The sequence below is a fragment of the Prunus mume genome, linkage group LG3 (genome assembly GCF_029339155.1).
Source record: "Prunus mume cultivar Tortuosa linkage group LG3, ASM2933915v1, whole genome shotgun sequence".
Taxonomy (NCBI): domain Eukaryota; kingdom Viridiplantae; phylum Streptophyta; class Magnoliopsida; order Rosales; family Rosaceae; genus Prunus; species Prunus mume.
In genome coordinates this window covers 2302672-2317307 of record NC_142700.1, presented here as the reverse complement: position 1 = coordinate 2317307, position 14636 = coordinate 2302672, and the positions used below count along the sequence as shown (strand labels likewise).

The 14636-nt window shown below is 36.8% G+C and overlaps 3 protein-coding genes across 3 annotated transcripts; all 3 read left to right on the top strand.

The window, feature by feature from the left end:
• Window positions 1-4143: 4143 nt before the first annotated feature.
• Window positions 4144-4998, top strand: LOC103324683 (polyphenol oxidase latent form, chloroplastic-like). Its single transcript, XM_008226782.3, has one exon. The coding sequence runs from the start codon at window positions 4144-4146 to the stop codon at window positions 4825-4827; it is 684 nt and encodes a 227-aa protein (XP_008225004.2). The 3' UTR covers window positions 4828-4998.
• LOC103324684 (polyphenol oxidase, chloroplastic-like) lies at window positions 4963-6338 on the top strand. Its single transcript, XM_008226783.3, has one exon. The coding sequence runs from the start codon at window positions 5510-5512 to the stop codon at window positions 6206-6208; it is 699 nt and encodes a 232-aa protein (XP_008225005.1). The 5' UTR covers window positions 4963-5509; the 3' UTR covers window positions 6209-6338.
• Window positions 6339-9940: 3602 nt separating this feature from the next.
• Window positions 9941-12378, top strand: LOC103324682 (polyphenol oxidase latent form, chloroplastic). Its single transcript, XM_008226781.2, has 2 exons — window positions 9941-10840; window positions 11082-12378. Exons 1-2 carry the CDS (start codon window positions 10093-10095, stop codon window positions 12125-12127), a joined length of 1794 nt encoding a protein of 597 aa, XP_008225003.2. The 5' UTR covers window positions 9941-10092; the 3' UTR covers window positions 12128-12378.
• The last annotated feature ends 2258 nt before the right edge of the window (window positions 12379-14636 follow it).

Below are 14636 nucleotides of genomic sequence, written 5' to 3'. Positions count from 1 at the left end.
GATAAAACCTCACACTTGACGGATTGGGGGTAGTAAAGTGGGGACAGTATCGGTGTTGTTAGAGTGGGACCCAACGGCAGATCCAAATTTTCAACATGGTATCAGAGCCAAGGCCCGTACAAGCTAACGATGCTTGTCACCAAAAACAAAAAAATAAAAACAAAAACAAAACAAAACTCCTACCGATGTAACTTGCAATGCGAGAAAGACTCTTGGCTCATTTCTGAGAGTACTTAGGACATCCCGGCTGATGATTGAATGAACATTCAACTGTTTGAGCTCAAGTCGAGCGGCTAGACTCTTTTTTAATTTTTTTAAAGAAATATTACAAGCGGCTATATCGGTTTTTTCAATTTTTAATGAAATAGTATCTCCGATCGGCTATACTCGTTTTTAACATTTTGGTAAAGAAATAGTAAAGCCGCGCTGCTTGACTCGGTTTTAATTTTTTTAAAGAAATAGTATAGCCGCGCGGCTATACCCTGGTTTCCCAATTTTTTAAAGAAATAGTAAATCCGAACGGCTACACTCTGTTTTTAATTTTTTTTACAGAAATAGTATAGCAGCCCGGCTATACTGGGTTTTCTAATTTTTTAAAGAAATAGTATAGCCGAACGGCTTTACTCGTTGTTTAATTGTTTTTAAATAGATAGTATAGCCGGCCGGCTATACCCTTTTTCCCATGTTTTACAAGCAATAGTATAGCCGGCCGGCTGGACTCGGTTTTTTAAATAGATAGTATAGCCGGCCGGCTAGACTCGGTTTCCCCCCCCCTCCGCTCCACTTGGATTTTCCATGATTTTCTTCTTCTTTAACAATGGAGACAATGTTCCCATCCTTTGCCTCAACTGCTCATTTACGCATTTCATAAATGAAACAAAATCAACCATTTGGTGCCAAAACAATAATATAGAGCAGTAATGATCCTGTGAGGCGTCACGATGTCCTTGCTGGTTATCCAGTAATGTTGGTAAGCAAGCAAGCAGGCTGCAGTTTTTCTGATATTGCTGTAAAATAGAAAATAAATTAAAGTCCATTATGACACTCATATTTCAACGCAGAGCCAAAACAGAGGAAGTCAAATACTCAGTAGAATTCGTAAACAAACCAGCAAACCTACAACTTCTTTCTTGAAGGGTTCTTCACCATCATCTACACAGAAATATGCTCATGCGTACACAAAATGCATTGGTATATTCGCAGAAATTTGTTCATGCGAATTGGAATGTTTTTTGTTTGGTACAACTTTCAACATCATTAAAAACTTGTAGTAATAGTTCAGAGAGCAAAGTGACATTTAGATAATAGTTCAGGTTCACAATTTAGTGTATATTATATTATATATATATTCATTTCACGTCGAGAAAGTGATCCCTTTAAAAATTCTTGATGGAATATATTATATTGAAACAGATTCATTATCAATTGATTAATTGGTTAATATCTAATAGTCAAATCTCATTTAAATCAACATTCATACTGCCACTACTATCATATACTTATCAATAATAATATAAACCCCAAAACTTAATTTCAAACTAAGTAACCTGATTATTTAAACAAAACACCAGAAAATAAACCCAGTTAGAGATGCGATGCCTCACACCTTGAGGGTCAGACCACCTAAGTCTTTCAAATTCTAAATCGTAAACGTGCCAAAACAAGGAGAAAGATGGAGACAAGAGAAAGAAAAGACAGACTATTATATATAAAGGCAGAGTCATAATTTTCGGAAAACTTTTTTTTTTTTTCAAAGAATTTAGGGAAACTTTCATAATACAAAGAAACATCCTTTATTAATTAGACTTTTAAAACATGATAACTTGATTAATATGAAATAAGGTAGTGGGTACTTAATTGGGCCATCTGTTTTTAAAAAAAAAATTTATAAAACTTTAATTACTTCTTATTTTTATATTTCAAAAATATATTCCTTCTAAAAAAAGACTTTACATATCAAATAAAAAAAATATATTCACGATAGTGAATATTGATTTGTGAATTAAAGTTGGAAAATTGGGTATTTTAGTCTTTTGGGCCTGATAGTTGTGTCAACTGGAATTAGGGCTCCTACAACAGTGGGCCTAATTTTATGAATTGCGTCTTCCAGACTTATAAATTTTTGGGATTGAGAATTAGAGATAGGTAAGAAATAGACATTGTAACCAAAAAAAAAATGTTTCCTAGCCAAATGAATCATTCATTTGTATCCCAATCTAACAATACGACATGTCACATTGTTTGATAAAAGAACACTAGCCGTATGTATGGCACTAATATAAAAGCTCAAACCAAAAAAAGTAGAATTTATAATAGATAAATGAAGTATCAAGATTTCCAACAAAAGGTGCAATAACATAATATTCAAAGTCAATACATTGCATCCAACAACAACCAAAAAAAAAAAAAAAAAGGTCAATACATTGCAAATGCCTCAATATATTTTCTTCTTTCAAAATCAAAATCGAACGAAAGTTCACTCCTACACGACACGGGGCCAAAAGGAAAAGCTTCACTCTTCTTTCAAAATCAAAATCACATTACTTTCTCTTGTGCAACCTTTCAATTGTGTATTCTAACCAACACTTTGATTGATGATCAAACGGTATTTTTGTTTCACTCTCGGGTTCGACCGTCCAATTCTTCCAAGAGGAACAAGTTACAATTTGGAGAATGAATGCAAATTACAAGAACAAACAATTGACCTCTTGTAGTGTGAATCATAATCAACAACGTCATCTGTTGCATCAGAGCTTTTTAGTTAATTTCTGCCACCAATTTCCTTTCACATTCCTTCAAGTGGATACCATCCATCTCAGATTGCAAGCCACCATTCTGTCACTTTTGGATTCATATTCATCTTATAATCGTCTTATTTCTTTTGCTAATTATATGCAAGCTATAACCAAGGGGGGAAAAAAAAAAGAGGTGACCATTGTTTATACCTTGGCACCAAAGTTACCACAAGACTGTTATCATCTTCAACTCATCCCCAAACAAGTCTGTTATATTTATAGGCAGCCCTTTTTTTCATCTTATTTTGTTTTATTTAGTAGCCTGCATATAGAAATAACGGACTTGTTGGAGGACGAATTGAAGACTGTAACAACAGTCGGATGATGACTTTGTTCCCAAGGTATGAAAAACTGCCACACCAGTAACAACAAAGGCTGCATATAAAGTAACATATCAAATTACAAATATAGAGAAAACAAACCCACAGAGACTGCAAAGCTTACTCTAACAGAAGCTAAGAGCCTGAGAAGTGAAACAAGAGAAGAGCATCCATTAAAAGAAGAGGCTCAGACCATACATGGATAGAGAGACAGAGGAGGCTGAATTTGATAATTCAATAACACCCTTAAACTAATGCTAACTAGTTTAGCAGTAGAAGGGAGGTAGTGTTGCTGCAAGCTCATTCTGTTGCATTGATTTTATTATATACACAACATAAAATTTACATTTCTGATGCAGAGTACATTAGTACACATCTTCTAAGATGTAGCACAAATTGATTTGCAATGCAGTGCAGTAGTACTTGTACTACAATGCAAGCTAATATAAGATATTCCAAATAGTTTTGGTAGTTTCTCATCTCCCACTCTTAACTCAGTGATAAAACACAGCCTAATTATTGCTCACATCACAATCCAAAACATCATTGCAGCAAATGATGTATGCCGTGTTTGATGGACCAATCAACCTACTAACACTCGATCTAGTGACACATTTTCTATCAAATTCGAGTCTCCCGATCGACGGGGAAAAACAAAAATTGGGCCAGCAGCTACACTTTGATAAATGGAACGTAGTCCTCGATCGTCAGTATAAAAGTTGGGCTGCAAACATATCTCTCCATGAGCACAATTTTTGGGCTGCACTAACTTAGCATGTGCGTAGTCTTCATAGCCGACAACCCAAAGAAGAGTGAAGATATTAGAAACTTGGGACGTGCCTAATTACAAGTCATGTGAGGTGGGCGTGATTATTCATCACAAATTGTCAATAAGAAATTTTCGTCCTTATCAACAACTATGCCTATGTAGATTTTATTTCTGTGGCTGTAAATGTGATTAGTCATCACAAATTGTCAAATACAGCAGTTCCATAAATTGTTCATAGAAAAGAAAACAAAACAAAGCCATGGCTTCTCCTCCCCCATTATCATCCAACACAATTACCACTTTTTACTCCCCCGCCCCTTCAATCAATCATATCTTTCCAAACAAAACCCAGATTTCCTTACCCAGAAATCGTGTCAGAGGATCATGTAAAGCAACAATCAATAGTGACCAAAACCATGTAAAATTTGATGGGAGGAGAAATGCGCTTGTTGGTCTAGGAGGGCTCGCCTTGGCTAATCTGACCGGCATAACAAGGCCTTTTGGTGCAGCAAATGCGGCAGAGACCCCAAAAAAAGTAGCACTGGTGCAGAGCAGTGAGCTGCCCATAGCTTTGGACTCGGTGATCAGTGTGATTGTGGAAAGGCCAAGGAAGTCGAGGAGCCAGAAGGAGAAGGAAGAGGAAGAGGAGGTTCTGGTGGTTGAAGGGATTGAGTTTGTGGCAGATAAGGCTCTGGTATTTGATGTGCATGTGAACGATGATGAGAACTCGCTGAGTCGACCCGACAAGGCCGAGTTTGCTGGGAGCTTGGTGTTTTTGCCGCAGTACAAGAAGAAGGTGAAGACCAGCCTGCATCTTGGGATAACGGACTTGTTGGAGCAAATTGGAGCTGACGATGAGAGCTTTATAAAGGTCACTTTGGTGCCAAGGTATGTCCTGCGTCCTGTCACCATTGGTGGGATCAAGATCGATTATTTTGCCTAGCCTTAGCCTGAGCCTACGACCGCATAATGAATTAAGATACCGAATCAAGTTGCTCTGTTTCAACTTGTGTAAGTTTCATCCCCTATAAGTTTGTGTAACACATACGAGTTAAGTAGCATTGTTGTTTTGATTAGTTAACCACAAAATCATGCAAAACAAACATTTTCTTCATTGCGGGAAGACCAGTTTGACAATCAATCTATATGTTAGATTGGGAGAGACCCCAAACCTTCCCAACCCCAAAAGTCACAAGATGCCAAGCAAATGCAGATAAAAAGTGGAGATGCAAGCTCACGTAACACGTTCTTTTCTGCAGTGAAATTTTAGTGGAATGCTCTCAAACAACACCCCAAAAGACAAAAGGCTAGAAACTTAAGCAACAGATTATACTATTATTGGTTTTTGAAGTTGCCGCAAGAGATATCAGTTATTGGGCTTCCTCTATGGATTTGAAAAGGTGTTACACTGTTGTATCCAATTTCTAAAATTAATTAAATATTATCTTGGCGATTGCAAATTAAAGTCATTTTATTTGGGAACTTTGCTGGAGAGATCACATTGTACAATTAGTCTTTGCTCTGTTTCTAATGCCGACACCAACTAGTCAGTCAAACATTTCGTCGAATAGTTGATAGACGAAAGCAACAATTAAGTATTAAAAACCCAGAGCCATCCATCAGCTATGGCTTCTCTTTCACTTTCGCCTTCACCGCCCTTACCCGTCATTCTCAATCGTAATCGTACCACCGCCTTCTCCACTTCTTCAATATCTCAAAACCCTTCTCGAATTTCCTTCTTGGGAAATCGTAAAGCAGCAAGCTTTCTTGTTAAAGCAGCGAAATTGGAAAGGAGAGAGCTTCTCATCGCAACTCTAGGAGGGTTCGGAGGTTTCTACTGCGGATCGAAGATGAGCCAAGCAACAGGGGATTTGGGTGAACCAGCAGCAGCATATGCGGCCGAGACTTCTTCAGACAACAAGGTTGTGGAACTCACTCAGTTCCCGATCACTCTTGACTCGGTGATCAGCGTGGTTGTGCCGCGACCCAAGAAGTCGAGAACCAAGAAGGAGAAGGAAGAAGAAGAGGAGGTGCTGGCCATTCAGGGGATTGAGTTCTTGGCAGACGAGGCTGTGAAGTTCGACGTGCACGTGAACGACGACGAGGACTCGCTGAGTCGACCCGACGCGTCCGAGTTCGCGGGAAGCTTTGTGTATTTGCCGCATAAGAGGAAGACGGTGACGACCAGCCTCAGGCTTGGGATCACGGACTTATTGGACGACGTGGGCGCCGACGGCGATGACAGCATCAAGGTCACTCTGGTCCCCAAGTACGTGAAACGACCTGTCACAATTCGTCACATCAAGATCGAGTTTCTAAAGTAGCTTAGGAGAGGAGAGGTGTGCCGTATGATCTGTTGTGATGTCGTTTTTTGTTGTTGTATTTTCTGTTGTTAATGCTTTCTGTAATTCTGTTTGCTTTCGCTAATTAGCAGTAATTATCCTTATGGCTTTATCTTTCTTCTCTTTCCTTATAGAAAATCAGACTGATTATATTTACTTGGGAAAATGCTAGATTTCATCCTAAACGAATATGAGATTTAATTTAAGAAAGGAAGGGATAGAAATTGGTGATTATTTACTTGCTCCATGTCCTAATAATAGAGCTCTCAACAAGAATTCTGTAACGAGGGTCTTATATATGGCATTTAGGTGCTTTATTTTTTAACCGTTGAATCAAATTGATTAGTCGTTGGATCAAATTGATTAGTTTATTCAACGATTAAAAGATAAAACTTCACTTACGAGTCATATACAAGGCCCTCACTATAAAATTACTTGAGCTCTCAATATTTACTATACATCAAATATGGTGATGATTTTTTGGGAAAAAAAAAATGGTGATGAGTTTGGCACTCCAAACAAAAACAAAGTCATCCTTAATGGTTTGAAATTACGCATCACATTTTGGGTCATTCAACTTTAACTCGCTCACAAATTCAGAATATTGGGCTAGCCCAAAATCAGTCCAACACAAGAGATTCATGCCCAATTTGCACATAGCCTCCTCATTGGTCAACGTCGGGATTGTAAATTTCAAAATTTTAAAAAAAAATTAAAAGAAAAGTGGATCCCTATCAAATAATTTATATCTATATATACAAAGCAAAAGGTAGAGAATGGTGAAGCATTTAAAATGCTAGAAAATGCCTTTAGTTAATGCAAATATTAAGAATTGAAATTATTAATTTAATGAGGATAATATGATAAATTCACTTTTTCATATTTAAAAAAATTAAAACTAAAAGAAAAATCAGATAATTAATCATATTTTTATAGAACATAACTATTCATTATTTTATTTTTTTTAAACCTCTCACAAATATAGAAGTGCGTGCCGAAAGGCTAATAGGGATATCACTATTAATTATCATGATAGCAAAAAATGATACTTCTATAAAAGTTTCTGTCCTACTAGACATACCCACGTGCATGTGTACGCGAATTGTCTTAAATTTGGTCTACCTTAAGTGTTACTAAATTTAAATGCACTACTAATAGAGTGTATAGTCTTATCCTCCGTAAGATTTTCTAGATCTTCGACTTGGTTTCTGAATGGATCTAAAGCACATGTCTTTACACCGACCGTCAGATGACCACATGTGACTGCCACTACAAATCTCACTGACTGCCATTACTCATCTCATCTGCCCTTCACCCTGGATATTATGACACCTTAGAATTATTTTTATAGTACACCTAAAAAGATAAAATTCTCTTTTTAGATGTGGATTATGCTATGTTTATATATTTTGTCTAATTATTAACAATTAATATACTAATTTCTTATTAAAAAGCTCGAATATTATTATAACACAAATTTTGTTATACGTAGTGCTGTATTGTAATGCAATGAATGCAAATTGGTAGAGGACGAGGGGAGATCCACTAATCAGATTCGAAGGCTCGAGGTCGTCCGATTTGAGCTGTAGGTAGGCCATAGCCGTCGATGGATGATATGACAAGACATTCAGAAAGATGACAAGATGACCGTACCTCTCTTCCCTCGTGTTTAATTCTTTCAAAGAACAATTATGACTTTACCTAACTATTCATTGTCATTGGTCCCACATCTGTCATGTACAGTCAATACACACTGATATGGTCGTAGGATCACTCCTCTCTAATAATTTCACCCTAATAAATATCCACATTCAATATGAGTATTCTATATCCGATAAGGATAATGCTAGCAATCTTCTATTTAACATTCTCTTTTAGATATATATTTTTTTTATTTCACATATGTCATTTTTTTTACACTTAAAACAATATCATTAATATATTATACAAGTTAACTTTTGCTTTCCAAATTTACCATTATTAAATGTATTCAATTTATCCCAAAAAATTTCACAACTTTCTTACTACCTTATTAATTTTTTTTTAAATGTCAATTATTTTTTTATAAAGAAAATGTCTACTTTTAAAAATAAAATAAAAAAAGAGGAAATGTCCTTTTTTATATAACACAAAAGACTTTTTTTTTTCTATATAAACCCTTTATGTTTATAAATAATAAAAATATAAAAAACTAGACATTTCCTCTTAAAAGCACATATTTTCTTTTAAAAAAATAATTGACTTTAGAAAAAAATTAATAAGATGATAAGAAAATTGTGAAATTTTTTTGGATAAATTGAATACATTTAATAAGGGTAAACTTGGAAAGCAAAAATTAGCTTGTATAATATATTAATGATATTGTTTTTTAAGTTAAAAAATGAGAAAGTCAAGAGAATGTTAGAAGAAGAAAGAACCTTCTCTAACATTCTCTTTTGACTTTTTTTTTTTTTAAACATCAATTATTATTTTTCTTTCAAAAAGATGGAAATATCTATTTTTTTCAAAAAAGAGGAAATGTCTACTTTTTTTAAACACAAAGGACTTCTTTTTTTCTTTTTTTTCTATCTAAACCCCTTGTGTTAAAAAAAGAAAAAAAGAATAAAAAGAATGACATTTCCTCTTAAAAGCAAATATTTTCTTTACCCAATCATTCATTGTCATTGGTCCTACATCTGTCATGTACAGTCAACACACTGATATGCCACAACTTGGTCGTAGGATCACTCCTCTCTAATAATTTCACCCTAATAAATATCCACATTCAACATGGGTATTCTATGTCATATAAGGGCAATGCTAGCAATCTTCTATCTAACATTCTCTTTTGGACATTTTTTTCTTTTTTGTTTGACATGTGTCGTTTTCTTGAAAAAAAATACTAGGCTTATTATATTTTTATATCACATTGTATATTATCTTTCTAATAGAGGTGGACTCCATTATATTAGTGGGCTCTACCTCTATTAGAGAGGTAATACACAATGTGGTAAGCTTGGTATTATCCATCTATTCGATATAGGGAGATTTTATCATAAATATCATGCATTGGACTTAGATCGAATAGCTTCTGGCAGAGGCACTGGCGGACTCATGAATTTTTTAACGGATGTGCAATTTTGAAACGCTAAAAACTCTTTATGGATTGAACATCTAAGGCTTTTTACCTAGATTGACATTAAGCCCCTTCATGCATTCATATCATACATGAAAAATTGTTTATGTAAAATTATTGACTAAGTATGAAAAATGGTTTTTCGGAATAATCATTTTCGCAATATAATTTTTGGGGGCTTTTATTCCTTACACATTAAATAAAAAAACTTGATTTTATTATGAAGTATATATTGACTTAATGAACCATCATTTTTAGCCTAAATTGTATTTTGCACTAAAACCGTTTTTTCATATTTTGATTTTGTCGGAATTTGATTTTTTAGTATTTTTTATTTGAATCCAAATGGGGGTACTTCCTTATTTATATTGTAAACTTAAATAAATGAAAGTAAAAGGACAAAGACATTTATTTAAATGTTGAAAATAGAAATAAAGTAATCTGTACATCTGGAGTGCACCATCACCAACTGAGTAAAGGGGCAATTTAAAATACGTACAATAATTTTTCCAATGAGATAAGATGATACACATCCTTACACCTTAATAGGTTGGCCACTGGGCAGAGGTATTAATAAAAGCAAATAAGAGTCTAAGGATACGGTGATGTTTCAGTAGAAGATAATTTCTAATTTTATCTTTTCAATAAACATCGTTTTATTTGGAAAATAAAAATAATAATAGTTGGATCCTCAGTTGGCCTTTATAACAAGAGCAAACACGTTAAGCGCTCCACCGACCGAAGCAAAGCCATGGCCACTGCACCCTCTGCCACAACCATGGGCACTTACTCTTCTCTCATCTCCACCAATTCCTTCTCAACTTTCCTCCCAAACAAATCCCAACTTTCCTTATCTGGAAAAAGCAAGCACCACGTTGCACGCAGGTCATCAATCTCATGCAAAGCCACAAATAATAACAATAGCAATAATCAAAATGAACAACAAGAAGAATCTTCTCGTTTATTGGGAAAATTGGACAGGAGAAATATCCTCGTTGGCCTCGGCGGCTTGTATGGGGCCACCGCCCTCGACCCGAAACCATTCGCCTTCGCCGACCCGATAGCCCCACCCGACTTATCCACGTGCAAGCCGGCCGAAATCACCCCCGGAGGAAGTGAAACCGTCCCCTGCTGCCCTCCCGTGACGACAAAGATCAAAACCTTCAAACCAGACCTGTCGATCCCGCTGCGGACGAGGCCCGCCGCCCAACAAGTCACGGACGAGTACTTGGCCAAGTTCAAGAAAGCCCAAGCCGCCATGAGAGCCTTACCCGATGACGACCCACGTAGCATGGTGCAACAAGCTAAAGTTCACTGTGCCTACTGTAACGGTGCATATCCACAGGTAGGGTTTACAGACAATGACATCCAAGTTCACTTTTCATGGCTCTTCTTTCCCTTCCACCGCATGTACTTGTACTTCTACGAGAGAATCCTCGGCAAGCTCATTGATGACCCAACTTTCGCTCTTCCATACTGGAACTGGGACTCTCCAGTAGGTAGGTTTTTAATTTCTTTCTTCGTTATTATTTTACTCTTAATTAAATGGTATGTTTGTATGGTTAAATTGAGAATGTACACCTTATATTGTCAACATAAACATTTATCTCCGAAAATAAGTAGAAAAATATCCATTTGCCACTGCATTTTTCTGAAAAATTTGTCTCAATACTTTTGTATATTTTCATATGGCTCCTTAAAATTGAGCTCCTCACTCTGACACTTGCTATGTTTCTGTAGGCTTCCCAATTCCAGACATTTATACTGACACCAGCTCCCCACTCTACGACCAGTACAGAAACGCCGACCACCAGCCGCCGGTTCTGGTGGACCTCAGCTACGGTGGGAAAGACGATGACGTGGACGAACAGACAAGAATAGACGAGAATCTGGCCATCATGTACCGTCAGATGGTTTCCGGTGCCAAAACCCCCGATCTGTTTTTCGGCCACGCGTACAGGGCCGGGAACCTAAACACGGGAAAATACCCCGGCACCATCGAGAACATGCCTCACAACAACATCCATATATGGGTCGGCGACCCAAGCCAGACCCACCACGAGGACATGGGCAACTTCTACTCCGCCGGTCGTGATCCCCTGTTTTACGCCCACCATTGCAACGTGGACCGCATGTGGAACATCTGGAAAACCCTTGGAGGCAAGCGCAAGGACATCACCGACACCGATTGGCTCGACGCCGAGTTTCTGTTCTACGACGAGAATGCTGAGCTTGTGAACTGTAAAGTTCGGGACAGCCTCGAACCAGAGAAGCAGCTTCGATATAATTACGAACCTGCGAGTCTTCCGTGGCTGTTCACAAAACCAACCGCTCGTAAAACGAAGAACAAGACGAAAGCTAAGGTGGCTGCGACGCAGCTGACGTCGAAGTTCCCGGCCACGTTGGTTGAGGTGACGACGGTTGAGGTGGCGAGGCCGAAGCCGAGGAAGAGGAGCAAGAAGGAGAAGGTTGATGAGGAGGAGCTGCTGATCATCAAGGACATTGAGTTCGAGGGTACCGAGGCGGTGAAGTTTGATGTGTTTATTAACGACGACGCTGAGTCGCTGAGTCGGAGGGACAAGTCCGAGTTTGCTGGGAGCTTCGTGCACGTGCCACAAGGGAAGACGACGAAGGCGAAGACGAAGACGAACCTGAAATTGGGGATAACGGACTTGTTGGAGGACTTGGGAGCGGAGGATGACAGCAGTGTGCTGGTGACTTTGGTGCCTAGGGTTTCGAACTCGCCGATCACCATTGGTGGGTTCAAGATCGAGTATTCTTCTTGATCTCAATTAAGTATCGCGGCCCTTAATGAATCAATAAAGTGGGTTCTTGTGTTAATGTAATAATGTCTGTGCGGAATTGATGGCCTGCGTTGCCCCGCTTTTAGTTCATCTGATTTTCTATCAGTGTTTGGATTATGGAGCCATGCAATTACATAAGCTGGCCTTTCCATGTAATTAATATTCCACCGTTTACGTGGATGGAATATGGATGTTGTCTACTTGTTCATCAATAAAGCCTCGTTGTTTGGATTGATGCCATTCTTACTGATGTTGACGAAGAAGTACATGTGGTTCGAAGTTAATGACCTACTTAATTAAAGTTAAGTAAAGTAACCATTTTGGGGAGCATTATTGCTCACTACTTTAACCCAATGTGTACACTCACCAACATTCTCAAAATTTGACACATGTCTATAAATTAACCATAGTTACATTTTTACTTTATATTTTTCTAATCATTGTAGCTGCCCCATTTCAACGAGACATACCTCTCCACCTCTCTGCAAAACTTATGGGGCAGAAGATGGAACCTCGTGGTCACCTTTATCTAACGCCCATCTGTATACATACCCAAAAGGTCAGGAGAAGAGGGGTTGCTGCCGTCTAGGTGCGGTGGTTGACGAGGTTGGAAGGATGGGATGGCTAACCACATTGGTTGGGTGGGTGGGTGTGTGGAGCTGTGGTGGCTGTTGTTGGGTTTTTATTTTTTCTTTAATAATTGATTTTTGTTTATTTAATTTATTAAAAGGATTTTCTTTCTCATGAAAATGTCATCAGAAAAATAAAAAGTAAAAAGTTAACTATAGTTATATCCATAGACATATGTCAATTTTTAAAAAGGGTAATAAGGGTACACATTGGGTTAACGTTGTAAGCAAAAATGCTACGAATTCAAAAGGAAAAGGAGAGGATCCTAACAAGATTTGGCATGAATGTTTTTTATCCCAAAAGCAATGGAATGCACGACTCATGATTGAGATGGTTAATTTCTTCTAAGTTTCACGTGGAACGTCTTGTTCTACTGTCATTGGCAGACTCGTAAATTTTTTTTGCGGATGTGCAATTTTGAAAGGCTAAAAGCTTTATAAAAAAAATGACAACCTAATATGCTTATAATTTAAACAATACCAATATCATTCATAAGTCATAAAAAAAAAATTAACATTATAATTAACCTACAATTGTTGCCGACAAAGTTTCATATCATGAAAACCTCAGACAAAAAAGAAGAAGAATAAGGAATTGCTTAAACCCGAAATGATTGCCTTGTTTAAAAAATGTTATTAAAGCCTTGTTTAAAATGCAAGCCTTGTTGAATTTAGTGCAGGTACACCTCCGCCATTGTATGCAGCCATGTGCAATACACTGCTTTTTTGATTTGTTTCTTCTATGTGTATGATTCTATTTGGCTTGTCTATGACTATTAGAGGGAGGACATTTAAAAATTCAAACTCCTTTTTTTTTTTTGGGACAAATCAACCTAATTTTATCAATTTCTCTATTTTTACTTTGTGTATAAATAACCTAACATTTATTTATAGTAACAAAATATATGCAACTTAAAAGAAATTTAGACAAGAAAATGAAAGAGAAAACAAAGAAAAGAGGGTGCATATAAGAATTTAAGAGGAATGTCATAATATTTGTATAATATTACTACAACTATTTTTCCATACACAACAAGACGATTCGCCATTAATTATTACAACTGTTACATGGAAATGACTAAGCAAAAGCTAGCATGCAATTATACGGAAATGACTAAGCAATAGTTAGCATGGCAAAACCACCTTTTTCTTTTTCAAGTCACTGCTCTGCATACCTTACGTACAAAAAGTTTTATATAAAAGTTGATATAGATTAATTTCCATTGAAAAGTTGGATTTAATCATTGAATTTGGTGATTTTAATACAAATCTTTCACTTTTGTCCCACATAGGATTACATTTTTTTTTTTTTTTTTGTCTATTTTTGTATTTAACTTATATGTAGTCTTCTAATTTATGTTCATAACTTATAGGTAGGGTTCGTTTGAGAGTACTTTTGGAGCAGCAAAAAGCGCTTCTAAATGGGTGAAAGCACTTATATCTTTTAAAAGTTGTGTTTGGCAAAACTTGCAAAAGCGCTTTGGGTGAGATCCAAAAGCACTTGAGAGGTGCTTCTTCTTAAAAGCGCTGTAAGACAAAAACACAGGAAGCACTTGGCTCCCTTTAATGAAGCTTTTAAAATTCCGAAAATACCCATATTTAATTTTTTTTAAATGCCAAAATACCATCTCTTTTTTTTTTTCTCTCCTATTAAAACCAAAACACCACTTGCGAAAAACCCAAGCCAAAACCTATCAGATGCCAAAACAACCATGAAAACCCTTAAGCTTCTATTCCATCTCTCTCATAGCTTCTCTCAATATTGAAGAGATTTGCTCTTTATTTTTTGATTTTATTCCACATCTATTAAATTGATCAGACCAGCTAATACACACCATGGCTTGGTAGTTTACAAAGTTCTT

Excerpts from the sequence above, each read along its gene's own strand:
- LOC103324682 (XM_008226781.2), top strand. The coding sequence starts at position 10,093 with ATGGCCACTGCACCCTCTGCCACAACCATGGGCACTTACTCTTCTCTC. Across the intron at positions 10,841-11,081 it reads GAACTGGGACTCTCCAGTAG|GCTTCCCAATTCCAGACATT; the intron begins GTAGGTTTTTAA and ends ATGTTTCTGTAG.
- LOC103324684 (XM_008226783.3), top strand. The coding sequence starts at position 5,510 with ATGGCTTCTCTTTCACTTTCGCCTTCACCGCCCTTACCCGTCATTCTC.
- LOC103324683 (XM_008226782.3), top strand. The coding sequence starts at position 4,144 with ATGGCTTCTCCTCCCCCATTATCATCCAACACAATTACCACTTTTTAC.